Genomic DNA, 27,669 nt, shown 5'->3' with positions numbered 1-27,669 from the left:
CATGCTAGATAAATCCATTTTAGGATTTGAGTTTGGTCCCACATATCGTCACAATTTTCTCGTCAATCATCTGTACCTTTTCTCCCAATACCGATTGTCATATCACTCTCATTTTCGGATTCTCCAGCAACATTTATTGGGAACAACTCACTAGACACATACCTCTCAAAAATAAGGTCAAATTTACAAATTTTACTTTTCAAGTTGCGAGTGCATGTTCGAATCTCAATAAATGACGTCATGATAGAACAATGTTTTATCGTGAAATAAATATCGCTTCCTTCTTTGTTCTTTGTGATTTATCGCATAGCTATCTTATATCATCAAATGCCAATTTCTGATTGCTTTATCATGACGTATCCGTGTCATGTAGCAATAACATACACAAATATCGTTGACTTCGACGTTGAATAGTGTCATGAAATCTGATTATCCTCTTGTGTGCAATATTTCTGTTTGATAACATATTCTTACTTTAAGAATAGCGACTATACATTATTATATATCCCTTATCAGGTCTCTGTAACATTTGCAAAATGATACAAATATAAAAATACAACTGAACCTAAATGTAATGTTTTAATATCCTTACGTTGCTGAGTGCAGCATTTAACAACAAACAAACAAAACATAATATATTTAAGAATTATGTTAACAATTCCGATGCGAAAAATAATCTCACAATCTCCATATACCTCTTCTCTCTCTCTTTTTCTCTTTTTTTTAATAATCTGAAGGAATAATAATGGCAATACTATCATAATTATCATCATTATTTATGTTACTTATCCTCAAGTGAAGTAGTCCTTCACACTATACATTCAGTGAAGAAGCCCATGAACATATGAACTATGTAACATACATTCATGGAAATTAGATGAACAGTTGAAGTAAGCAAATGATATTATTCGGTCGAACGTCTATCAGCCATCTATTCTATTCATGAAGAACATTTCACGTGGGACCAACAGAGGGAATTATGACTATCGACTTGCTAATTATTTTTTATATTCATTCCAGCTCAAACGATCTATTGGCTTGATTTATTGTTATGGTATCCACAAAATAAGTAGGATCCGATTTTTTCCGTTTTTGTTGAAATAAAACTGATTAATATTTGCTGTTTACATATCTAAGTGTGCGAAATTGTTACAAAATGTTTGCCCACAGCAAGGCTACGTATCCCCAACATATTGTGCTAGGCACAGTATCACTGGACTGAGGGAGGGCGGTATTCCTTCTTGTGGGTCACCTGCTTGGCAATATGGTACAGGAAAACTGCAGGGGGTGAGGGCAGTTAAGTTGATGGTACAGACAGATAAGAGAGATCATTTTACAAATGTGAAACCTCAGTCCACAAAGGAAGAGGCGAAAGCTGAAACTTGGTGAGGTTTACCGAACAAAGGCAGTTATTTCTAGTTTCTTACTGACTCTCGAAGATACATTTAATAAAACAATTAATGCGCGTGTGTGTGTGTGTGTGTGTGTGTGTGTATGTGTGTGTGTGTGTGTGTGTGTGTGTGTGTGTGTGTGTGTGTGTGTGTGTGTGTGTGTGTGTGTGTGTGTGTGAGGTAGAAGAAGAATTGTACACCATAAAAATGGCTACGTATGTAGTTGGGGTAGATATGTTGAATGCCCGGCCAGTATGACCTTTGAGTCACTACAGTTTCAGTCATTAAAATGCGTAAAACAGTATTTGAGTGAAAGAAAACACTATAAGTGAGTGAAACAAAAGACCTCAGTACAGGCACACCCAGTCCCCCAACCCCAGGTCTGCATGTATCAATACTCATACCTGCCACATCCTCAACCACTTAACTTACTCACACAATCATCTGACAACATGTTCGCCAACCCTCGTATCACAACGCATGCACGCACGCACGCACGCACGCACGCACGCACAAACACACACACATCACATTCTTCTTTCCCCACCATTATGTCTACGTCAGCCATCATGGATCCATGCGCATGCTTTCATACATAATCCATCCTCCCACCATTCCCCAACATCCATCGAACTATAACTATATCCGCCCTCATGTATCGGTATTCGTGCTTTCATACATACATACACACCCCTACCATTCCCCTACATCCATCGCAGTATAACTATGACTATAACCGCCTTCGTGCATCCGCACTTATGTTCACCTTGCATTGCATATGCATCGAATTACACGTTTAACATATCGTAAATATTTTACAATATGTACATATTATATATCAGCAAACAGAGATTATTATAACGCAATAGATTTCATCCGTCAAAACATCACAGAAAGAGGGGCAGCCTGGAATTTTACAATGGCATCTGAATGCACTAAGAAGTTCAACTGGTCAGGAGGTGAGAGTTGCGGAAGATTACGGTAAACTTCAGTTACAGATCTCCATTACGAATATCTAAAGTATGAATAAAGATCACAGCTTGCTATGACGTGTACTTCATGCCGGCAGAATTAGCAATGTCCTTAGCTCTAAATTGTATGTCTAAATGCTTATGTAGACAAAGACCCAAATGTATATAGGCATGACCATATTATATTCTACGCAAATATCACCACATTTAAAAACAGAGCTAGATTGAGTCTTTGAAGGGCATTAAGAACTGATACACACAAGGAAAACTATTTATGGATGTCAACGGAGGAACACTGCGTTTCGGAATATATACTTTCTCCTTCATCAGGTGCATATTATTAAATGCTATGAGGCAGAGAACATATATTTGTACCTGTAAGAACAACAAAAGTAAAAAGATAGCAAAGAAGGGAACGCAACAAGGGAAGCCAACAGATAACTGGCATGGCGCTGATTACACCGCCTCCCGTTTACCCATTTTCCATTTCCCATTACCAATCATTCATAAGTTAAGTTTTGGCTTTAATTTGTCCATTGATAATCAACCATCAACGTCTATTATTTCCACCCTAAAAATATGTAGTTTACTAAGAAAGTGGTATCCAAATATAATGTGTGTTACTGTTGACCACTTTCTTAAAGGCATTGTTGGTTCAAAGCTTTCGGTCATAGAAGCCGTGCCATTTTTCTCTTGTCAGAGGAGTACACAAAGTATACGTCATCTGGACTAACATTTTTGGTTCGATGGCTGGGTTAGATCGCCAACTTTGTGTTCTGGCGATTGGGTGCCTCACTCACAGTGTGGGTTCAAATCCCGGACGGGACTCAACCCAAGAAAGTACGAGAATCTGTACTTTACTCAGAAAGTGTTATCCCAATTATAACATTTGTTGTCAAGAAAACACAATAAATGTATATTCGGCTTTGGATGGGTAATGATATCACAGACATATACGGATATTGATGATGACTTGGAGGAGCTTCGTAACGCACGTCTTCTCAATTCAGGGATTGGTAAATCCAAATATGTGTGTGCGCGTGCGTGCGTGCGTGCGTGCGTAAATATGGGCCTGTTGGATGTTACATAAAACATTCATCTTGAGCGGGATGGTAGTTCGAGTTGGATTAGCATGTTAACTATATGATCTTCTTTAGGAAGAGAATGCCGCTCATGAATGTATTGATGAAATTCCTAGGTACATGGGGCCTTTTCGTCCCCAGGAATACCCACAGTGGAGACTTCAATGGGGATAGGGTGTACACAATGTGCTACCTGGTAGATTGTGTGTCATCAGATCGAACAACGTTGGTCTTTGACTGATTGTGGCGTAAAACACACTTATTCATTTACTTATATCGGAAATTGAATGTTCATCTTAATTGTTATTGTTGAACATGTAATATATTTTTAAAGAAATAAAACAGTGACATAATAACTACAACTTTATGTGAGCGCGAGAAGCTTTTTTGGAATGAGATGAATAAGTCTTATAAAGTTTAAGCTTCTTCACAACCGTGTAACTCTGAATTGACTTTATTGGGTAATCAAAAAAGAGATAGGACCTAAAAGAGCCAAATTTCATACGATTTCACTTGTCCGCCATCCTGGATGCAAAGGCGAAAACATTTCAGCGCGTTTGAAGCCACTGAGAATGCCCCCTGCAGAGTTGGACGAACATTCTGCGGTGGCGCGGCTGAGTTGACCAGAGGCTATCATCAGTGTTTCCTGTCGAGGTTATTTAGGTCAGTTGTTTGTGTGTGTGTGTGTGTGTGTGTGTGTGTGTGTGTGTGTGTGTGTGTGTGTGTGTGTGTGTGTGCGTGTTTGCGTGCGTGCGTGCGTGCGTGTGGGGGGGTGGGGGCGGGGGGGGGGGGGGTGAGATTGGGGGGATAGATGATAGATTTAGCAACATGTAAGGTCATCTTGAGTGGGAGGGTTCGCAGATGGATTAGCATATGAACTATGATTCTCTTAAGGCAGAAAATGAGGATCCACGATGTTCGACCTGGTAGAAGTGTGTTATCAAACCTCACATCATTGGTTTTTTGACTGACTGTAGCGTCAAAACAAACTCATTCATTTACTTGAACTGAATGTTCATCTTAACTGTTATGGATAGTCACGGAGCCATGATCCAGAGAACAGGGTGTCATTAGATAGAAATAAACTAAGTAATCATAGGATTACCAGAAAAACGGGGTTTTACACACAAGCCAATAAACTTCGCTCATTAACACCAGAGTAAGTCAGTACAAGATTGAAAACTGCCCCATAATTATGTATGACATGCTTGTCGGGTATTGCTACATATATATGTGAAAACAAAGTTATTAAAATGAAGAGCAAAACTGATGAAAGTTAACAATAAACGTGTATACGTGTTATATCGTCACTGCAAAAATAATGATTGTTTGTCTTTAGTATTAACATTCAAATACGTTATATCTGTATTAGCGATATTGTCTTTGTTCCACCGGTGAGTCAGCGTTAGCCGTACTATCTCGTAGTATAATTGAATTTCTGAAGACATCACGATACAGTTTTTACGATGCATCACGTCTGCACTAGCGCTTGATAACAGCCTTGTGTTTGGGTGTTTCAGTGGTTTAAATCGCTGCTCTTGATATTGTTGATTAAACTTTGATACTATGAACAATATAATGTTATGTGAGAGGTTGACATTAGAACGGTAACATACTAATAGTATATAGGATGACATAAACAGAACAATGAGAAATTCGTCCAGATTAGTGTATAGGCAACATTTAATAATTAAAATAATTACATTCAACAACTCCCCTTTTAAGTCCATTTTCCTGACTTATATGTAAATGCAAGAACAATCGGCCGGAATACAATGTATAGTTCTTGTCCACTTCCATATGACTATAGAGCATACAATAAGCTATCGGGTCCCGTTTAGATCGGTTTGGGTGGCAGCCTAGATAGCCATAGAATAGTTTCATCTTGGAATCTCCCATATCACTGGGGATCCTCTTCAATTTAAATGGAGTTACTCGTTACGATTCCGAACCTTCACGTGACTGTGTTTATGAAACATTGTCAAATAGTGGTGACATTAAATCAAGAAAGGGAGGAGCTTAACGCTATCGTTCTCTCCCAGTAAATTCCGATGTCAAATAACGACGTTATTTTGACGGAAAAACGATGGTTTGAAAACGTCCAAATAACGTCGTTTTTCCGTCCAATGACCATGTACGGAAAAAAACGACGTTTTCGTGTTTGCAGTGGTAGTGAGTATAAATTTCAATCAATGGTCCAAAAAATAAAGTATGAACATAACGTCAGCTACTTTGATGCCAGGAAACGCGGAAAAGCAGTGAAATCCGCTAACACTACAGGGCATTCTTATGCCTCGGTAGTTAAAACAACTACAATAGTTCAAACAACTTCAGTTCAATGCCAAACAGATCTGTCATAGACAGAAGGAGACGAGCCAAAACCAGTCTCTTACATTGAAAAACACAACCCAAACGAAATAAAGTCAGTGCACCCATAGTAACGCAAGAGGCATCTACATCAACATCACCTGAAACAACCCCCAAAACACCAAATATTGTTAAAAGTCCAACGAAGAATGATCAAACTGACAGAGTGTCAAAGGCACTCAAAGATCCCGTACAACTTTACAACAAGTATGGGTCGCTTGATGATATGGATACAGAAGTATCCCCTCACTCTCTCACTGGTGGTCGTACACGTGGTCACTCTCCCAAAAAGAAAGACAGGAATCGATCCCCTGTTAGTCCACCTTGATGAGTAACATACATAATCTAATTCAGTGGAATTGCAGAGGTCTTAGGAGAAATTTTAATGACTTGCAGCTGACAATACAAGACTATTTGCCGTCAGCAATCTGTCTCCAGGAGACATATCTAAAACAGTCTGACAACTTTGATTTACGTCGCTACACGTCTAATCATTCATATTCGCCAACGGGAAATGAAGCTACTGGAGGATCTACGATTTTGGTGAAGCAGGGAGTGATCCACACTTCATACTAATCTTCAAGCCTGTGCAGTACGATTAACTTTGCACATAACACTTACTTTGTGCTCTTTGTACATTTCACCTTCACCTGCTCTTCAACAGTCTGATATTCAGAAGCTATATGATCAGCTCCCAAAGCCCTGCATCATTATGGGCGATTTAAACGGGCATAACCCTTTATGGGAAGTGTCAGTACAATAAGGGGAAAGTCATTGAAGATTTTGCATCTGATAATAACTTATGTATATTGAAATGACGATTTACATCCTGCCACAGGAACGTATTCTGCACTCGATCTGTCCCTTACAGATTCAGACATTTACAATGAATTTGAATGGTCTGTACATGACGACCTATGTGGAAGTGATCACTTCCCTACTGTTCTAAATGCTGTAAAACCGGATGATGACCCACCTTTTTCGCGGTGGAATTTTAAAAAGGCAAATTGGTCTTTGTATGAACTATTATGTATGGAACAATTAAAGCCTGACAATTTCAGGAATGTACCAGATCCCATACAATTGTTTTCGGCTCAACTCAGTAATATTGCTGACCACACAATTCCTAAGTCCTCTGCAAATCCGCATATTCGTAAACCATGGTTTACTAATGACTGCAAACAAGCAAGAAAATGTAGGAAGAAAGCGGAAAAGTATTTCCGCAAACACCCTACTGTTCATAATTTGAATAATGTCAAAATTACTAGTGCCAAAGCTCGACGTGCTTATAAGAAAAATAAGCGCCATTCTTGGAGGAACTATGTCTCCAAAATCAATTCACGGACACCCATGTCCAAGGTATGGAACATGGATAAAAGAAAAAAAGGCAAAGGTTCCAAATCGTCTGTCCACCATCTCAAAAAGACGGTGATAATTGTATAACTGATAAAATTGATATTGCAAATAAACTTGGCAAAACTCTTGCCAAACATTCTTCATCATCAAATTATGTTCCTGAATTTCAGAGATATCAGAGACAACAGGAAAAGAAAAATGTTAATTTTGACTCAAATAATCAAGATTACAATGAAGTATTTTCATTGCATGAGCGACATACCGCTCTTGAGCAAGCTCATGATACTGTAGCAGGTGATGATAATATCCACTATCAGTTATTAAAGCACTTGCCTAAATCATATCTTGAGACCCTTTTAGACATTTTTGACCAAATATGGACTTCAGGTAATTTTCCCCCTTCGTGACATAATGCCATTGTAGTCCCCATACCAAAACCTGGCCGGGATCATACAGATCCCTCAAATTATCGCCCTATATCATTATCCAGTTGTGTTTGCAAAACCATGGAACGAATCGTGAATAATAGATTAGTTTGGTATCTGGAAACCAATAACCTTCTCACAAATATTCAGTGTGGATTCGGGAAAAAATAGAAGTACTATTGATCATTTAGTACGGTTAGAATCCTATGTTAAAAATGCTATTGTTAATAAACACCACGTAGTGTCAATTTTCTTTGATCTTGAGAAAGCACACAATACTACCTGGAAGCATTGCATTTTGAAGGATTTACATGATGTTGGCTTGAGAGGTCGTTTACCTCATTTTATATCTCAGTTTTTAACAGACAGACAATTTCAAGTCCGAGTGGGTAGAACCCTGTCTGACCATTATAATCAGGATCAGGGTGTCCCGCAAGGCAGTATCTTGTCTGTCACTTTATTTAGTATTAAAATAAATAGTCTGTCCAAGGTTCTAAACGATTCAGTAGATGGATCACTTTTTGTGGATGATTTTAATCTATCTTGTTGTGGGAAAAATATGCATACAATAGAGAGGCAGTTACAAATTTGTCTCAATAAAATTCACAAGTGGTGTTTAGAAAACGACTTTAGATTTTCTAAATCTAAAACTAACTGTATACACTTCTGCAGAAAATATAAGCCGCATAAAGACCCTGACTTATTTTTGAATGGCACCCCTATCAAAGTTGTAAAAGAGGCCAAATTCTTGGGACTCATCTTTGATAGCCATTTAACTTTCCTACCACACATTAAATCACTTAAATCTAAATGCCTTAAGTCGCTCGATTTATTAAAAGTTGTATCTAATTCAAAGTGGGGAGGGGATCAGACAACACTCTTGCACTTATACAGATCACTGATCCGTTCAAAACTTGATTACGGCTCCATCGTCTATGGTGGAGCATGTAAAAGTCATCTAAAAAAACTATCCATCACCAAGGTCTGAGGCTTTGCCTTGGTGCCTTTCGCACTTCTCCTATTCCAAGTCTGTCTGTTGAAGCGGAGGAGCCTTCTCTTCAACAACGCCGACTGAAACTATCATTACAATACATCACTAAATTATATTCTAATCAGTCAAATCCAGCTTTTAATTGCGTAATTAACCCTCTTTACCAAGATATCTACGATAAGAAAACATCTCTTGTTCCACCACTTGGAATAAGAATAAAATCAGTCGTTTCTGCTGCGAAGATTAACTTTGAAGATATAGTTCCCACACAACTTTTTTCATCGCCTCCTTGGCAAATGGTAAGGCCAATTGTAGACTTCACATTATCTAGACTTAAAAAATCTGATACAAATCCACTAATTCATAATCAAGAATACCATCAATTACGAAACACTTATGACACTTATAAATCTATATTTACAGATGGATCCAAGGATGGTGGCACAGTTGCTAGTGCCACTGTCATTGAATCCAGAACAGTATCTTCACGATTACCTGATAATAGTTCCATATTCACAGCAGAAGCACACGCAATTTTAACAGCACTAAAGTATATCAAGAACAAATCCAAATATAAAGAATTCATTATTTTTTCAGATTCACTTTCGTGCCTTCAGGTTATTGACAACATGTCTTCAAAACATCCACTTTTAATCCAAATTCTTATTTAATGATCTTGCTACTGGCCAATATGACATCGTCTTTTGTTGGTTACCAAGCCATGTTGGCATCATTTGTAACACAATGGCCGATGCTGCTGCAAAAGCAGCACTCAACAAATCTGTGACACCACTTCGCATACCCTACACTGATCATAAACCTGTTATTAGATCTTACATGCGTGATCTGATGCAAAAGAAGTGGGACACCCAAGTAGGTATCAATAAATTACATCAAATTAAACCAATTATCGGTTACACCTACTTGAGTTGTCAGTCCAGATTTGAAGAGGTCATTATGCGACGATGTCGTATTGGCCATTCAAGATATACACATGAGTATCTATTGAAAGGTGAGGATCCTCCGTTTTGCATCCCTTGTGATGAAAGAATCACAGTCAAGCATGTCCTGCTTGATGGTATTGATTTTTCCATCACAAGGGATAAATATTATCAGGTAAAAACAGTAAAGGACCTTTTTAATAACGTACATTCTCATTTAATATTGTGCTTTTTAAAGGAAATTGAATTATTTCATAAATTTTGATGTACATAATAAGTTTTTAGACATTGGTAGTGCTAATTAATAACTTAGATTGTAAGTGGCTGTACCCTCGAGGGGGGTTGAAGTAGCGTAAAAGTATTGTCCCCCTAAGAGGGTATGTAAGTCCCAAATCATTCGAAGTATTTTAATGCATGCCAGGCTTTTAAACGTAGTATTTTTGTCTTTTAATCTTAGGCTTAACTGGTCAATTATCGCCAGTGACTGTAGGGTGATATAAATCCTGCCGGGGTCCATGCAGGAAGCAAAGGTACTATAAGTCCCCATGGTCCCTAGTATGGTGATCACCCTTCAGTGACTGACGATCTCTAGCCCATTATTATATTGTGTTGTTCTCTAATACTTACTAACTTTTAATATTCTGAACTAGTTTTAAATCAAAACTGTGATATACTAGTTATTGTACTGTCCATCGTTGACAGGTTTTTATTTCGTCTCAATATATGTCTTATTAATGTAGTTCTCGTCACGATATGGCTGAAATACTGCCCATGTGACGTTAAATCTTAACTCACTTACTCACTCACCCTCGAAATCCTTGATTATTATATCATGCCAGAGTTCTGAAATTCAGTGACAATGTTGCTGAACAGTAGAATCTGATGGACGTATTGTGCAGAACCTGTTTGACACTATGGGTTCCAGGACCACTAACACTAACAAAGTTTGGTCCTAGCCGCCTAAACATCTACAAGTTTGTAAGCTTGTAGACACCATTAAGAAGAAATTAACAGTCCCATGCTGAGACCTTTCTCAAACTTCAGGCCAGTGGCAGGCTGCCAACAAAGAGAAGAAAATATCGCAACCCCGGCACAAGTGTGCTAAGTCAAACAATGAACTTACGACCGACAGAAAACAACTCCAGGAGTATGCCGATGCTGTATCTCAACCGGTTGGCTTGAAAATTTAAACATGCTCATTAAATCCATAATCGTATAATTATTTTTAATAGAAACCGTGTCTTAATTTGTTCTTGCACTGTATCATATCGTGTATTTCATCTGTATATGTGTAATGTGTATATGTATAAATGACTACACTTATACCGCATATTCAGACTATAATTAATCACCTTATTTTGTCTCTCCATTTACCATGGCTGACTGCACTAATAGCCTTTTAACAGTGGACACCGATTTTAGTATACATGTAAGCTTTTTGTTCAAAAAGGAATATGCAGGAAATTATATGTAACAATTAACTGTGTACTAATTACATGTTTGAATGTTATCAGTTTTGCGTTCTGAGATACAGTGAGTGAGTGAATGAGTTGGGTTTAACGCCGCTTTTAACAGTAATCCAATTTTATCGCGGCGTGTCAGCTAAATGTGGGAGGAAAGCCCGAAGTGATGCAGGTCTCAGACGTTTACCACTTCGGTGAACCCACGAGCACGGGTATGGTGCTGACAAACCTAGAAACATAATCAGGTCGAACCGGGATTCGAACCCACAATCATAGGTTTCTGGCGTGCCCAAGGGACGCAACTTTGCACAGCCCCCCTGAGATACAGTGATGTAAGTATCTTCTACAATTAGCAATACATGTATATAATAAAATACAAAACGCTCTGCCGTAATTTTTTGTGGAAACCATTCGATCAAGTACAAATGACTGCGTGACAAGACGAATCAACTATTTATACCCGATAAAAGAAACTTTCTAACAAGCAGATACATTAGAGACAGTGACTGGACTACATGTGCGTAATCCGTATCAATCAAAGGTGTAAAAAAAACCTGAAAATCATATCTGTCGGAGACCTACCAAAGTTTTATCATTACTATATTTATAACAATGCAAATACTTTAGTGATACATTTTTCAGAGGAAAGGGCATACACACAAGAATATTGCTTCCGTGTGTGAATGTAGGTTGTACTTGGCATCTCAGTTCTCAGTTTCATACCGGTTTTATATCTGAATTTGTATATGGAACCATGCGTACAGCATGACAATTACTTGCTATTCGTCAGTCTACAACACACATAACACGCTCAAACAATTTTGGACACCGCTCTTGCAAGTTATTTAGTACAATAATGTTTTATAAAAATCTATTTCAATTTGTTTTCACCATTTTCCCTATTCCATGCATGTTCCATTTACTTTTTTTAATCAAGTATGAGGACTGTATACGACATACGTGAGTCTCGTAACGACGTTTCTACAATTAATATTAATATGCCAGTTGTGACAGATGATGGTATGGTAGCTGTAGCAGACAGATCGACAGTCGTTGTTACGTGCGTCACTAGGTAATTAGGACGGCATTGACCTTGTTGATTGCTACTATACTTTGAGGATTTCTGTGGCCAGTGGTGGACGTAATTCAAACTCCTTCCACACTGACACTGCATCAAATATATTTGTGAACCGATTACATAACTCTTACTGACAGGGTGGGGTGGTAGTTCACCGGACGACACTGTGTATATTGGGCGGCTCATTTGATATCTCCTCCAAACATACTTTTATTGAATGACCCCATTAAACGATGATACACATCTCGGTGAATATTTCAAGGCACTAATTCATCTGTCATAAACATTTTTTTGTCTTTGTGCTTAATATATCCACATATCAACGAAAACTTGTAAAACATGTATCCACAAAATAACTATACATTTTCAGGCTAGATATTTGCCCACAGCAACACCTGCATAACTGTTTATTCATGCGTGGTGTGGTAGATCGTAATTGACTGAGAGCAGGTATTGTAGAATCACCTGTTAATAAGGCCGACACTGTAATTAGATACAACGTCCTAATGAGAATATGAGAATTATCATAAGAAGGCTGTTGTTTTTTCTGAACTGTTACCATTTTCATACCAAAAGTGACAATGCATTTAAAAGTTGCTATAGTGTTATAATATTCACTCAAGTTTTCCTCAAACGCCTGTAAACATAATTCCCATTGGTCAGTCCGACACGCATATAATTAAATAGTTATTTCGAGATTTCGTTAGAATGTGAGATATTCAGCCAGACGTTATGCAATGAAAGACGAATCGTTTTTGGTTTCCATTAAAATACGCGCATGTGTACCTGTATATTGCATACTTAGTGTCACTTACTTTCCCAGTGTGATGTATCAACCAGACATAAAATGGGAAATGAAAAAGAACATAACTAAACTTTAATGTGTTGGAAAATGTCGCCAGCGAATTGTCGTATCGTTGCAATATGTAAAAAAGGTGAAATTTGTAAAACTTCTGTAACGGAAACATCCCATCAAAGGCCCTTTTTAAATAGTAATGTAATGATATAATATAAAGTATATTTCACATTATACAATATACTCTGTACACAATTAGTTAACCGACGAAAACATCGGCAAAATATTTTAATAGTTGAATTAAGGTAAAATGAATTGAATATTGTGTCATGATACTTGAATGAATACAAAAACATGAGTTTTAAGTAAAGGAACATATTCTCGCCCATGGGCCAAACCTTTTTCTCGCCCATGGTCGAAATATTTCAATATCGCTATACAATCGTTGAATTAAGTTAAAATGAGTTAAATTTTTTGTCATGATACTTGAATGAATATATTTAATGTATTTGCGAAACAAAAACATGAGTTTTAAGTAAAGGAACATATTTTCGCCCATGGGCGAAATATTTCAATATCACTATAAAATCGTTGAATTAAGTTAAAATGAGTTAAATTTTGAGTCTTGATACTTGAATGAATACATTTAATGAATTTGCGAAATAAAAACATCAGTTTTAAATATAGGAACATGTTCTCGCCCATGGGCGAGATAGAGTAAATATTGAGTTTTTGTGATTTTTTTTTCATTTTTTCTTCCTTGGTATGTTCCCATGAATATAGCATGTTTAATTTTGTAAACACCTTTGACCGAGAGTCGGCAAAGACCGTAGAGTTTCTGGACTTTTGGGTTTCCAGAATTAAAATGGGACGTGTTGTAAAGAAGAAAGGTGTGAATGTTTACCCACGTTTTGATACGTGTAGTGGAGTAAGCCTAATCTCAATAAGATATGACGCCTATTGGCATGATTTCCAAGGTAAAATGAGAAAGGGTGTATTATGATGATGATGATGATGATGATGATGATGATATTGATGATATAATCCGCAAATACTCCAGGCTCGTTAGTGATTATCTAACTGAGAATTCCCCAAACTACCCGCGGTCAGAAATGTTAGAAGCACAAGGGCAGTACACGTGAGGCCAGCCGGTGATGACGACTTGCCTACTTGTGAACGCCAGCTGACGGTGACTGGATACGTTTCACTCAATAAGTCGATATTACATCACCAAATCATCCTGCTGCTGGCACATTTCAGTTACAAGCCCTTCATGTTACATATGCATCTAACAAAGATGAAGTTACCGAACCTAAAGTCTCTGACTGTCCATTTAATCCTGATGACCACGCTTGTAGTCATCTATATTTTATATTATTCTCTTAAAGAGCATCTTTCTACAGTGCTGTTTGATTCTCCTGTACAGATGCAGCAAATCTACAGCCATCAAATGTTGCCGTCGGATGATTACAAAACATACACTTTGGGAAAGTTCGCAAGGCATAATTTCCTTAATCAGGATTTGATCCGAAGCTTCAACGTCAGTGTAAATGGAAGCGATGTTATTGTGTTATTGCGCATACAAAAAACCGGAAGTACTACATTTGCCGGACATATGCAGAAACACTTCAATGTCTCGCCTTGGTGTCATTGTAATACGCTGTTATCAAGAGAGTGTGATTGTTATCGAAAATGGAAGTCCAACGTTCTCTTCAAAAGGACAAACCATGACTGGCCTTGTGGAGTTCACGCAGACTGGACTTACCTTCACGAATGTGTAGAAAGGACAATGAACAAGCGTCAAGGTCACGAAATAAAGCAAAGGTATGGGTTGTTGGCTTTTCTTTTTGATTACGTTTATGTTGAGATATATTAACTTCAGTTGATACAAGCCCTGGTCTATGACCGATAATAGATAGGATACGTTCGTATTCTACGTTGTAATCTGTGCTTTATGTTCGCAAAATGCTTGATTGTTTGTGATAAAGGGTGTGAATATATATAACACAAAAAAAACACAAAGAAATTCACGTTTGCACACTTAATTGTACATACGTTGTCACGTTGTCAAATGTTTCAAGTGATTTATCTGTGGTATTTATTCTAAAAGGGGCCACAGTGGGACCCCTTGAGGTGATAGCGTTGGCTCGGGATGGGCAATTGCAAGGGTGCACTTCTCATGTTGTCATGCTATTGCTGGAATAAGACTGCATTCAAAATAAACCCCGTTCACTCACTCACTTTCCATAAGCATATATTTTGAGCCGTACATGATAATGTAGGTGTTTGACTGTTGTATAAACGAAATGACAATATACAGGCACCTGGTGTGTGCCAATAGGTATTTAAAAAGGATATATACTTTCTGCAATTATAAACGACAAAACACTTTCCATATTTGTATGACATTTCTTCGAAAAACAGTGTCCATTGTACGATTCCGACGATATCTTGAGCATGTGTTTATTTATCACTATCAAACAGTGATAATACCACGTGTTGGCGAGAAGATGAGCACCGGTAACATCCGTCAGAAAGACATGCAATGACAAGTCAGTTGTTCACATGAAAAAGCTCGGGAACATATGGTACACGTCAAAATAGGAAATTATATCGGACATCTTTTTTTTGTCACTGATGCGTCAGATTTGTAAATGTCCTCAACATGCCTACTATTAAACCTTTCTTAAAGCTTTACTGAGACCTTGAATAGTGGTCTTGATCAAAAACTTTTGATAAAATTGTAGGACCCTTTTTGAATATTTTTTTTAAAAGGATGTTTTTTCTTTTTGGGATACACAAACAATATGTTTACAGAATATTGTTCACATGCAATCTTAAATACATACAAGTTACAAAGTTTATCTATAGATGATAACAAACAAAAACTATTCCAGTGTCATATTGTTGGATTGTGCAAGTTCGTAGTTTTAAACGAATAGGTGGTGACAGAGAGACCAAAATGTCATGAACTGTGTGTATTTACCTTGTGAATATGATATATAATATCAATCGGTTATTTCTTGTTTGATATGTGGGAGATTTGGAATGGAGTTGGAAATGTTTGATTTGAATATGTTTTGCTTTGTTACAGTTATAATATGATTTAATACATCATTTCGTTTTTGTTGATATCCTCATTGTCAGTTTTGAAAATTCTAGTTCTGTTCCAGTTTTGTCTTTGATCCATTTTGTAAGATTGTTCCAGATAGGTTTTACTATTTTGTACTCAAAGAACGACAGTAAAACACATTTTCTGGAATATTCTAGTCTTATCCAAGCAATAAAACAACATGTAAAGCGTGAGAGTATAGCCCTAACATCTAAGTTACATCTGCCCTTAATACCATATTTCCTTGAAAACTTAGTGGAGAGGGGTGATTGAGGGTATTTTATGATATGTTAAATAAAGTATCCAACAATATGATATCCAAAAAATACATTCAAAGATGGGAACCAAATCTTGGCCTTAACATGACGGAAAAGATTGGCAAACGATTAATCGTAGCCCCAACAGATATAATGTGTCCTCAAAACAAAAATGGTTCCAATACAGTATTATTCACAGAATTATACCAACAAACCAGTTACTGTACAAAATCGGATATAAAGAATCCTTTCTTTGCAATTTTTGAAAACGAGAAAAACTTTCAAATCGTGGTAGAAACTGCCTGCTAGATTGCACCACCAGCTTCAGGAATATTGCTAGACATGAAGGGAAAGTTGACTGTAAAAGGAAAGTTGAAGTCCTCCCGCTTGTCATACAGTCATGTGGAGAGTTTTTTGTCAAATTTTTTTATGCATATATTTGTAAATGAAGCAGATGAGGCAGTCACATTGATCTTCTTTATTTTTAGTTCAGGTGGGATATGCCCAACACGGACAATGCTAAAAATCGTCTTTTATCGTCTAAATTTCCTGTTATGCATGTATGGTGTTATTCTATGCTATAGTTGTGGTTGATATTTTGTAATATGTCGATGCTTGAAAATGTTTCAGACATTTGTACATAACCATGGTTAGAGACCCTCTTCGAAGGTTCGTGAGCGAATGGGAACACGTGGTCAGAGGAGCAACATGGAAAGGTGCCTCACTTATTTGCAATGGTTATGCTGCCACAGAAGCGGAACTTCCTCCATGCTTTCACAAGGACTGGAGACACGTCACCCTTCACGACTTCATGGGCTGTTCATCAAATCTCGGAATAAACAGACAAACCCGGATGTTAGCCAACCTGAGCATTGTTGGTTGTTACAATACTTCCACCTCCGGGCTCACGTACGACGAAAGGCACTATCTCATGCTAGCAAGTGCAAAAGAGAACTTACGGAACATGGCTTTCTTTGGTTTGACAGGTCATCAAAATTTATCACAGATCTTGTTTGAGAAAACCTTCAACTTGAATTTCATCACAAAATTCGAGGATACTCCACCCAGTAAAACATGGAGTGGCAGAGTCAATTTGTCCAATGTGCAACGTGACAAAATACTTCATTTGAACAGGTTTGATGTCATGCTATACCAGTATGCCAGGGACTTGTTTTTCCAAAGATTACAAATGTTGGCTGAGAGAAGAAAGGATTCTTCTCTTCGAAACTTGATTCTCACGAGTATAATTAAATACTGAACAGCAACGTGTAAACCTAACCAATACCAATTTCGTTTTAATTATGCCAAGTAACCCCTTTCAAACAAGTCAACGTTGATCGTTACCTACATACATTCCAGGCTTATGGGACTTTAGGCCATGAATAATCCTATCATCCCATTGCCTGTACCTCGTCTTCTGAGTATTTCTCTGCTGATCGGAAACTGCGAGAACAAAGGACTCTTCACTAATAAATTTGATACAGGGATATAGAACATTAGGATATATAACTGACATTTCGACGTTTTCAAATGTGAAACATGTCCTGGGACTGATGGGGTAATATAGCTTGGGAAACCATGCTCAGTGGATCCTGGATGGGTATCCGCAGCATATTGTGGGGCCTGATATCACGTGTTGGCCTGAGCGTCATTGCTGTGCATATAATTACTTCGTGTGTGTATCGAATAGAATCATGTACATTATTAAACAACTGAAATAGAATCTATTTAAACATTGAACTCGTTGATGTTTTATCCCTCGACCTGGAGTCAGTGCTGTATGTATAACAGTATCACAAGAAAATTCGTTCGAAGCGAGATATAGTTTTATTAGGGAGATGCGCTTGTCGTAGTATGTTAATCGCTTTGAATCATGAACAGATGATGGTACGAGTACTGTTATCCATTCAATTCTTATAAGAACTAGGGGCACGGGTGGCAAGGGTCATGGGTGGCCCAGTCGTATAAGGAGCCGCGATTCGCTGTGCAGAGTTGCGTCCCTTGGGCACGCTAGAAGCCTATGATTGTTGGTTCGAATCCCGGTTCACCCCGCTTATGTTTCTAGGTTTGTCAGCACCATACCCGTGCTGGTGGGTTTCACCGAAGTGGTAAACGTTTAACACTGCAAACACGAAAACGTCGTTTTTTTCCGTATATGGTCATTGGACGGAAAAACGACGTTATTTGGACATTTTCAAACCATCGTTTTCCGTCCAAATAACGTCGTTATTTGACATCGTAATTTACATTGTCAATCAAGCAACAGCGTCTACCGGTATTTCTACTTCTCAGATTTCATTGGTCAGTTCTCGCGTGTTAGATTACAGGCCCGCGTTTGATTTGGCGGAAGTATTGAAATCAATCGTTCTGCGCATGCGGATTACTTAATGCCTTGTCCAAATTTTCGTTCTGTGCATGCGCGATTTCGCGTATTGTTTCCGAGATTTCATGTCACCACTATTTGACAATGATTCATAAACACCGTCTCGTGAAAGTTCGGCATCGTACTATTCCAGACTGGTGATGCCTATTCAGACTAATGCTTAGTCTCTAAAACTGTATAGTTTTGAATGAAACAAGTAACTCAATTTAAATTGAAGAGGAGCCCCAGTGATATGGGAGATTCCGAGATGAACCTATTCTATGGCTATCAAGGCTGGCACCCAAACCGATCCAAACTGTATCGTGATGTCTTCAGAAATACAAATTTCTTTCAATATTTATTCTACGAGATAGTAAGGGTAAGGCTTACTCACCGGTGAAACCTAGACAATATCGCTAATACAGATATAACGTATTTGAATGTTAATACTAAAGACAAACACTCATTAGTTTTGCAGTGACGATATAACTCTTATACACGTTTATTGGTAACTTTCGTCAGTTTTGCTCTTCATTTTAATAACTTCGTTTTCACATATACATGTAGCAATACCCGACAAGCCTGTCATATATACTTATGAGTCAGTTTTTGTACTGACTTACTCTGGTGTTCCTGAGCGAAGCTTATTGGCTTGGGTGTTACACCCCGTTTTTCTGGTAATCCTATTATTACTTTATTTTTTATGTGATGACACCCTGTACACTGGATCACGGCTCCGTGACTATCCATAACAATCAAGATGAACATTCAGTTCAAGTAAATGATGAGTTTGTTTTGACGCCACAGTCAGTCAAAAACCAATGCTGTGAGGTTTTATTACACACTCATACCTGGTCGATCATCGTGGATCCTCATTTTGAGAATCAAAGTTCATATGCTAATCCATCTGCGAATACCGTCCCGTTCAAGATGAGCTTACTTGTTGCTAGAACTATCATCTATACCCCACTCTCACCCCCTGCCCACCCCCCACCCCCCAACACACCTATATTACCTGGACAGGAAGGAAATACTGCCGATAGCCTCTGGTCAAGTCCGCGCTACCGCAGAATGTTCGTCCAACTCTGCAGGGGGCATTCAAACACGCTGAAATGTTTCCGCCTTGCATCCAAGATGGTGGACAAGTGAAATCGTATGAAATTTGGCTATTATAGGTCGCTGTCTCTTTTTTGATTACCCAATAAAGTCACTTCATAGTATACGGTTGTGAAGAAGCTGACAACTTTGTAACACTTATTCATCTCATTCCAATAGAGCTACTCGTACTCACATAAAGCTGTAGTTATTGTGTCACTGTTTTTCTTCTTTAAAAATGTATTACGTGTTCATGAATAACAATTAAGATGAACATTCAATTTCCGATATAAGTAAAAGAATAAGTGTGTTTTACGCCACAATCAGTCAAAGACCAACGTTGTCTGGTTTGATGACATTGTGTACACCCTATCCCCATTTAAGTCTACACTGTGCGTATTCCTGGTGAAGAAAAGGCCCCATGTACCTGAGAATCTCATTAATACATTCATGCGCGGCATTCTTTACCTTAAGAAGATCATAGTTAACATGCTTATCCAACTCGAACTACCATCCCGCCCAAGATGAATTTTGATTTACCAATCCTTGAATTGAGAAGACGTGCGTTACGAAGCTCCTCCATGTCGTCATCGATATCCGTAAATGTCTGTGATATTATTACCCATCCAAAGCCGAAAATATTTATTGTGCTTTCTTGACGACAAATGTCATAATTGGGATAACACTTTCTTGGTAAAGTACAGATTCTCGTACTTTTTTTGGTTGACTCCCGTCCAGGTTTTGAGCCCACACTGTGAGTGAGGCACCCAATCGCCAGCACACAAGTCAGCGATCTAACCCATTCTCAGTAAACTACATATTCTCGTAATTTTTAGGGTTGAGATAATAGACGTTGATGGACAAATTAAAGCCAAAACTTAACCTATGAATGATTGGTAATGGGCCAACGGGAGGCCGGGGTAATCAGCTTCCTTGTTACGTTTTCTTCTTTGCTATCTTTTTACTTTTGTTGTTCTTACAGGTACATATATATGTTCTCTGCCTCATAGCATTTATTCACCCGATGAAGGATTGAGTATATACACCGAAACGTTGTGTTCCTCATAATAAAGACGTTGACATTCAGATTTTTTCCTTCTGTGTATAACTTCTTAATGACCTTCAAAGACTCAATCTAGCTTTGTTTTTAAATGTGGAGATATTTGCTTAGAATATATAATATGGTCATGCCTTTAAACATTTGGGTCTTTGTCTACTTGAGCATTTAGACATAAATTTTATAGCTGATGACATTGCTAAATCTGCAGGAATGCAGTACATGTCCTAGCAAGCTGTGATCTTTATTCACACTTTCGATATTCGAAATGGATATTTATCGTTTATCGTAATCTTCCGCAACTCTCACCTCCTGACCAGTTGAACTTCTTAGTGCATTCTGATGCCTTTGGAAAATTCCAGGCTGCCCTTCTTTCTGTGATGTTTTGACGAATGATTCAGGTCTCCAAACATCTAACGTAGCTCAACTCGCTGCCAGTTGCTGCAATATTGTAATTTCGGCAAAACAACATCCTCAGTTGCTGCAGCGTCTCTGCGGAACATACGAGAGAACATCTGACATCTGCTCCCTCTATTTCCTTTTTCAAATCTCAGCTTAAAGCATTTTAGTTTCAACAGTCTCAAAGTTTCTAAAGCGCACAGGGGATATATATTATTTGTTTAATTGTTCCGCTATATACATGCATGTAGTAGTACAGCTATGGATTGTTTCTGTGTTATGGTGAGGGGTTGTTGTTGCAGCTGGGTAGGGATCTTTGTAATATGCTGAGGGATTGTGCAGAATGACGCGATATCGCTTTGTTCTGGTGAGGAATTGCACTATGGCAAGTGATATTATAATATGGTTGGTTGTTTGTTGTTTAACGCCCCACTAAGCAATATTCCAGCTATATGACGGCGATCTGTAAATAATCGAGTATGGACCAGACAATCCACTGATTGACATCATGAGCATCGATCCATGCAATTGGGATACGATGACATGCATGAACCAAGTCTGACCACCCAATACCGTTAGTCGCCTCTTACTAGAGAGTTTGAAGGGGAAAGATGCATTGTTGAATGAACAGTTCATTACACAAATCTTTTAGTTGTACATATATTATGTTGTACCGCCATAAATATAGCTTCATATTCCGTAACAACGTGATCTGCATTGCCGTATAACAGTAAGTGTACATCAACAGGTATGTTATGAACAATATTTTTGAGGCTGTTAAACATGATTTTATGCTGATGATGACTAAACAATGTACATTCCATGAGATAATGATTTTTTCACATGTATTTGAACATGTACAGTTCGGGTGATCTTTTATACCAATTCTATATAAAGCATAATTCAATTGACTGAACATATATCTCAGTTTTGTGTGTAAGATATTATATTTTCTTTTTCCATGTGCGAAGTACGCAGGTGACGTGGGGTGGTGCTTTTGTTTAAAACAAGAAATCGTAGAATTTCGAATTCGATAACGGAACAGAGTTCCACAATCGGGGAGACGATGGGTAAAATGATTCACACGAATGTCGTAATCTTGAGAGAGGAACACTGCTGTTTTCAGGTAGTGAGTGAGTATGGTTTAACGCCGCTTTTAGCAATATTCCAGCAATATCACGGCAGGGAACACCAGAAATGGGCTTCACACAATGTACCCATGTCGGGAATCGTACCCGGGTCTTCGGCGTGACGAGCGAACGCTTTAACCACTAGGCTACCCGACCGCCCTTCTGTTTTCAGAGTTTCTGAGACTATATGACGTTTTTTTGTAGCAACGGTTTTTGGTAGAATATCTGTCAGATAGGAAGGGGCCATATTATGATTAATTATTTTGAAGAAAAGACAAGGTTTACGTTTCTTTCCAGTTCAACTAAGGGATACCAACCGGTTTCGTAATATAATGAATGCCTCCCCCCAAAGCTGTAAGGGTGTGCGTCGACTAACTGTCGGGTTGTGGCCATTAGGATGCTAATAGAGATACCTTTGTATATATACTGATCGTAAATGACTGCAGATCGTGCAAAAAGAAAATTTCATACGTGTGTGCGTGATCTGGTTACTACCACGTTTAGCTATATCCAGCCATCAAGGTTTCATACATGGACTGGGCTCTCTGATGTGATTTAACCACAGTGATATATTCCATAACGTCATGTAGAAATAGAGACAAAAGCACGATTAAAGATTGCGAGGAGACCCTTTACATATAAACAAACCGATGTATACATATGGACATGTATATGAAAATGGCCGATTAACAAACCACATAAAGTTAGTTATTTGTTGCAGTCAATAAAGTCCAACCAACAAAACGTGCTATTGTATGTGTAGTATTACTATTTTAATTCTTCATTACATCTGTTTTCACAAAGGGATATCAGAGGATATACATGCACACATAACCTATCCCCCAGTGTTGAAAAAAAGCATACGGACAAATGGGGATCTGTTGATCTGTTCGCCAAGCATCTAATTTAAACGTAGACTCTATGAATTGAAATTACTTCATAAAAATGGTTAACTGGCTTTTGATACATTATCGGAAGGGACATGTAGAGAGTGTGCTTGTGCACATCTGAAGAAATCTGGACTTACAAAACAATTATAGACTTGCATGGGATCTTTACGATCGTTGTGCTTCACGGTCTGATAGAAATATGCAAATGCATATAATTTGAAAAGGAGCCCTAGTGAGATGGACATTTCAACCCAAAACAGTGGGAAATCTAGGGTTGCTTCATACAGGGCTATACCATTAGTGTAAGGGCTGGGCGGCTGGGAAAATAATATGGTCCGGGGACTGCGAGACAGACCAGCAAGCCAAGATCTGTTTGCCCTCTAAATATTTAGGGCTAAGCAAATCGAGCCATCTGAGGCAGTGACTCGACACCTGTTTGCATCCATCATATACCAGTCACTACTGTCACTACTTCTCTTTCCCAAAGTAAAATAAATTAAAACAAGAAATGTCGGAAGTGTATATTTCTAAACCTACAAAATTACTTTTTAGATACATGTTTCAACTTCAAAAAGTTCAATTTTGTGTCGCCATCATGTAGCGTACCATTATTATGAATATCAAATCACAATAACACATATTTTTTTTCAAACAGACGAATTGTGTGTGGGTATTGCTTTCATCACTACATTAACAATCCAGAAAGAAAAATAACTCCTTTATTACATCACTGTGCCCTAGCTTTTTCTATTATGCCAACAGTCCAAACTCGAGACTCAGCAACATAACCGATTACACTTGGCCAGGCTGACCCATGCAGGATTCCGTCAGTTCTTCGTGCGATACTCACACCGTAGTCTGTCCCATAGTCCTGCGCCATGATTGTGGAACTTATTTTTTCTAGGTATTTTGTGTACTAAAAGTCTAGGCAAGTCTAGATCCAACTTACCAAGTCAAGTTTGCTTCATTCCAAAACAGAAGAAGAGGAAAGGTTCATTCCTTCTGTCCCCAAGACCCCAGAGAAAAAAATTGAAACGCACTTCAAGTCAAGAATAATTTAACAAGTCTAGAATGCCTCAGTTCTGGTCCTGAAAATAAGGATTGTTCTGGGTTTCCTTGGATTCTATTATGTAGATTTATTATTTTAACTATGAAAATTGTATTTCTAGGATGTTGATTGATTTTCTATGTGGGAATTTATAGATAACAAAGTAATATGAAATATATAAGTATAATGTAGCTAAGGTATGTGCACGTGTAAAAACTGTATTTTGTAGTCAGCCAAAGAAGATCTTCAACACCTTGTATTGTATATTGTTTTGAAATGCCTCGCCTTATGAATACGTTCCTTATTATAATATTGTATTCAATTCCACACATGACCGTACACAACATTTTATATTTTATATGTATACGATGGCTACATGAGCAAGTATAACGGTAACACAAATTAATTTTAACTATTGTTTCATGATAAAATATTATCTAAAACATATTAGCTTACCTCTGGCTGAAATGTGTGGCCCTGTCAATATCAAATAGCTAGGACAAAAGAAAACCCAGATACTTCTGGCATAGAAATATTATTTGATGTCATTTGACAGCAGATGTTGTTATCAATCAAAACTTCTGTCGGAAACAGCCATAGAAATGTGATTTTCAAACAAAACAAATCCATCTAATGTAAATGTCAAGAATGTGGGGAAACTATTTTGGATCACAATGCAGCTGGTTGCAAAAAGAAAATGTTGCCTCAGATGAATATGCAACAGTAAGATCTTAGAAGTCTTGTTTGCCAGCTGGGACCACGTCAATATACAATACATGAAATGCCTGTACATGTTGAAAGCATTAACGGAGAGGATTGATATCTGCAATGATTTCTGCAAACGAAGTAGACATTTCGGATTCCATTTATGCACACGAACAATTTCATTTATCACAATATGCCTTTCTTTGTTTGAAGGGAACATGTTCTTCATTGACTTTGCTACAGGCTTCTATGCAATGTTGGAGCACACAAAGACTATTCAGAGACCTTCCTTTCCTACTTTTCTTTGAGCAGTCCATTCTAATACTTAGTGCCTTCAGCCATGACTATAATGTTCTTGAATGATCCTTGTTCTGTTGATAAATGATTTTATCCTTGAAGGTGTGAAACGAAGACTTTTATTCGTCGTCAGTGCAGTGAATACAGGGCGCCGCCAAAACGAGACCCTGACCTCTGACCCATACAACAATATACAACTGATAAGTAATAATCTTAAGTTATAAAAAAACTTACTTGTTAAGCCAGATTTCCTGATTGCCTAGACGAATATTATCTTGAAAACAATCCTATCACATTATATAAATCACAATATTAACTTAAACTTCTAAAATGATGAACAACCTCAAATACCGTCCTTAACACTGACATAAATCATTACTTTGCTGAACATTAAGATAATAGGGATACTTTCTTGAACAAACATCAAATCTTATGTAAGAAATTGAAGAATATACAAATGTATTCTATCTGCATACTAATGATAAAAGAACTAGACCACTTTTACATGAACTAACCAGTGGAAATATAAATCAACTATCGTCAACCTTTACATGTATGTTCAACCATTATGCTCCGGATAGAACATATCTTTATTGATCATAATATGTTCAAAAACACTTTATACAAGTTCTGATATAGAGATCACACTTCATGTGTACATTTGTGATTTTACATCACTAATGTTTCTCGATATAATGTATCATTTTGTAGTCCCGGAATCGAACTGGCAAAGTGATGGATCTGGTAGAACGTTTTTTTGGTAGTTTCAGGATGGAAGTAGGCGAAATATGTTCTCTTTGAACTTCATCTGATGTTTCACCTGACTGATTTGAATTATCAATTTGAGAGTCACCGTCACCATTATCCATACTATCTGCAGATCTTGCCATCTCCTCTTGTTCACAGTTAGACAGTTCTTTTGAATCAATACTGATTGGTTTGAAATGTGAGGAGTTTCGGGTTGTCTTTGTGCACTACCTACACGCTTTGCAGTTAGCATCGATCCGTTCTCATCCGTGATCACATACGGATGAACATCGACTGCAGGTGTCAGCTTGTTCTTCTTCGGTTGGCGGACAAGTACTGAGTCACCAACACTTAAACTGGATTCCTTAACTTGACGACGTTGATTAGCGTACAGTCTCATCTTCTCCTTGTTGCGGATGTCGTCCAGTCTTATTTGAATCTCTTTGTTGATCTTTGGTTGTAGATTGCGAGTATTCATCTGTGGTAATTGAGTATTCATAGATCTTCCTGTAAGTGCTTCGAATGGGCTTACATTGGTGGTTGAATGTGGAGCTGCCCTATAACTGCGGAGGAATTTGAAAATCTACTGCTTCCAATTGAGTACTTCTGCACACGAAGCTTGTGTACACTATTTGAGATTGCGCATGAAGCGTTCTGCTTCTCCGTTAGCTTCTGGCCATAGGGGGGTTGATTTTGCGATGCTGAAATCCAAGGTAATTTGCGAACTGTGTAAACTCCTTACTCTTGAAAAATTGTCTTCATTACTGTCTTGCAAGGATCTTATAACACAACAGCAACTGGCTTTGTACATACATAATGCTTTTTTGTTACGAAGTGAATTGTTACCTTGACTTTGTATTTTATAAAATATGTTATGTAACTGTTATGTAACCGTTGTATATGGGCCTGTGGCCTTTCATACAATAAAGAATTGATTGAATTAAATTGAGTGAGTTAGGTTTAACGCCGCTTTTAACAGTATTCCAGTTATATCGCCGCATGTCAGCTTAATGTGGAAGGAAAGCCCGAAGTGATGCGGGTCTCTGACATCTACAACTTTGGTGAAACCCACGAGCACCGGTATGGTGCTGACAAACCTAGAAACATAATTGGGGGCCACCGGGATTGCAATGATCACGCACTTAGTATTATCAAACACTATTTTCTATTGTGCTGTGAATTTAACTGGTTCCATTGATATCTTTCCTGGTTGGTCTATCCATGTTTAATATTCAAAAGCTATTTGTTATTTAATTCACTGAATCATGTAATCTGAAAGTATACAAGTACATACAAAATATATAGTTTTACTGGCATTCCAAGAGAAGCTATATATTTGCCATCATTTACTTGTGGGCCTGCGTTTTGTTGCGTTCACGGAAGAAACATTCCCGTGAGTCAGTCCGCTCATACCACAATTAGTCCAGTTTGGCCCTTTATTGACACCGCCCGTTATTGCAGCTGGCCTTTGGTTATATTGTCATAGTGCGCAAACTTGCTTGGTAATTCATATCAAAATATGAAAATAATATTCAAATTTATAAAATAAACTAACGTATCTTTGAAGTCAAAACTCGGACATCTCACAAAAATGACAGTAACTAACTTAGGTTGTAAATTCATGCCAGATGTCAACGTTCATGTTGATGGGGAATTAGCCCTGTACCGGAACGCTGTATACACAACATGTAAACAATAAACAGCAATGG

General features: G+C 37.9%; 1 protein-coding gene across 1 annotated transcript; it reads left to right on the top strand.

Moving 5' to 3' along the window:
* Positions 1-14,203: 14,203 nt before the first annotated feature.
* LOC139473145 (heparan-sulfate 6-O-sulfotransferase 3-B-like) lies at positions 14,204-17,488 on the top strand. Its single transcript, XM_071255664.1, has 2 exons — positions 14,204-14,685; positions 16,861-17,488. Exons 1-2 carry the CDS (start codon positions 14,204-14,206, stop codon positions 17,486-17,488), a joined length of 1,110 nt encoding a protein of 369 aa, XP_071111765.1.
* Positions 17,489-27,669: the final 10,181 nt, after the last annotated feature.

Source organism: Haliotis cracherodii, unplaced genomic scaffold (genome assembly GCF_022045235.1).
Source record: "Haliotis cracherodii isolate W230 unplaced genomic scaffold, xgHalCrac1.p SCAF_27, whole genome shotgun sequence".
Lineage (NCBI taxonomy): Eukaryota > Metazoa > Mollusca > Gastropoda > Lepetellida > Haliotidae > Haliotis > Haliotis cracherodii.
This window is presented reverse-complemented; position numbering and strand designations above follow the sequence as displayed.

Coding starts and splice junctions, on each gene's coding strand:
- LOC139473145 (XM_071255664.1), top strand. CDS start 14,204: ATGACCACGCTTGTAGTCATCTATATTTTATATTATTCTCTTAAAGAG. Junction 14,686..16,860: donor GGTCACGAAATAAAGCAAAG/GTATGGGTTGTT, acceptor AAAATGTTTCAG/ACATTTGTACATAACCATGG.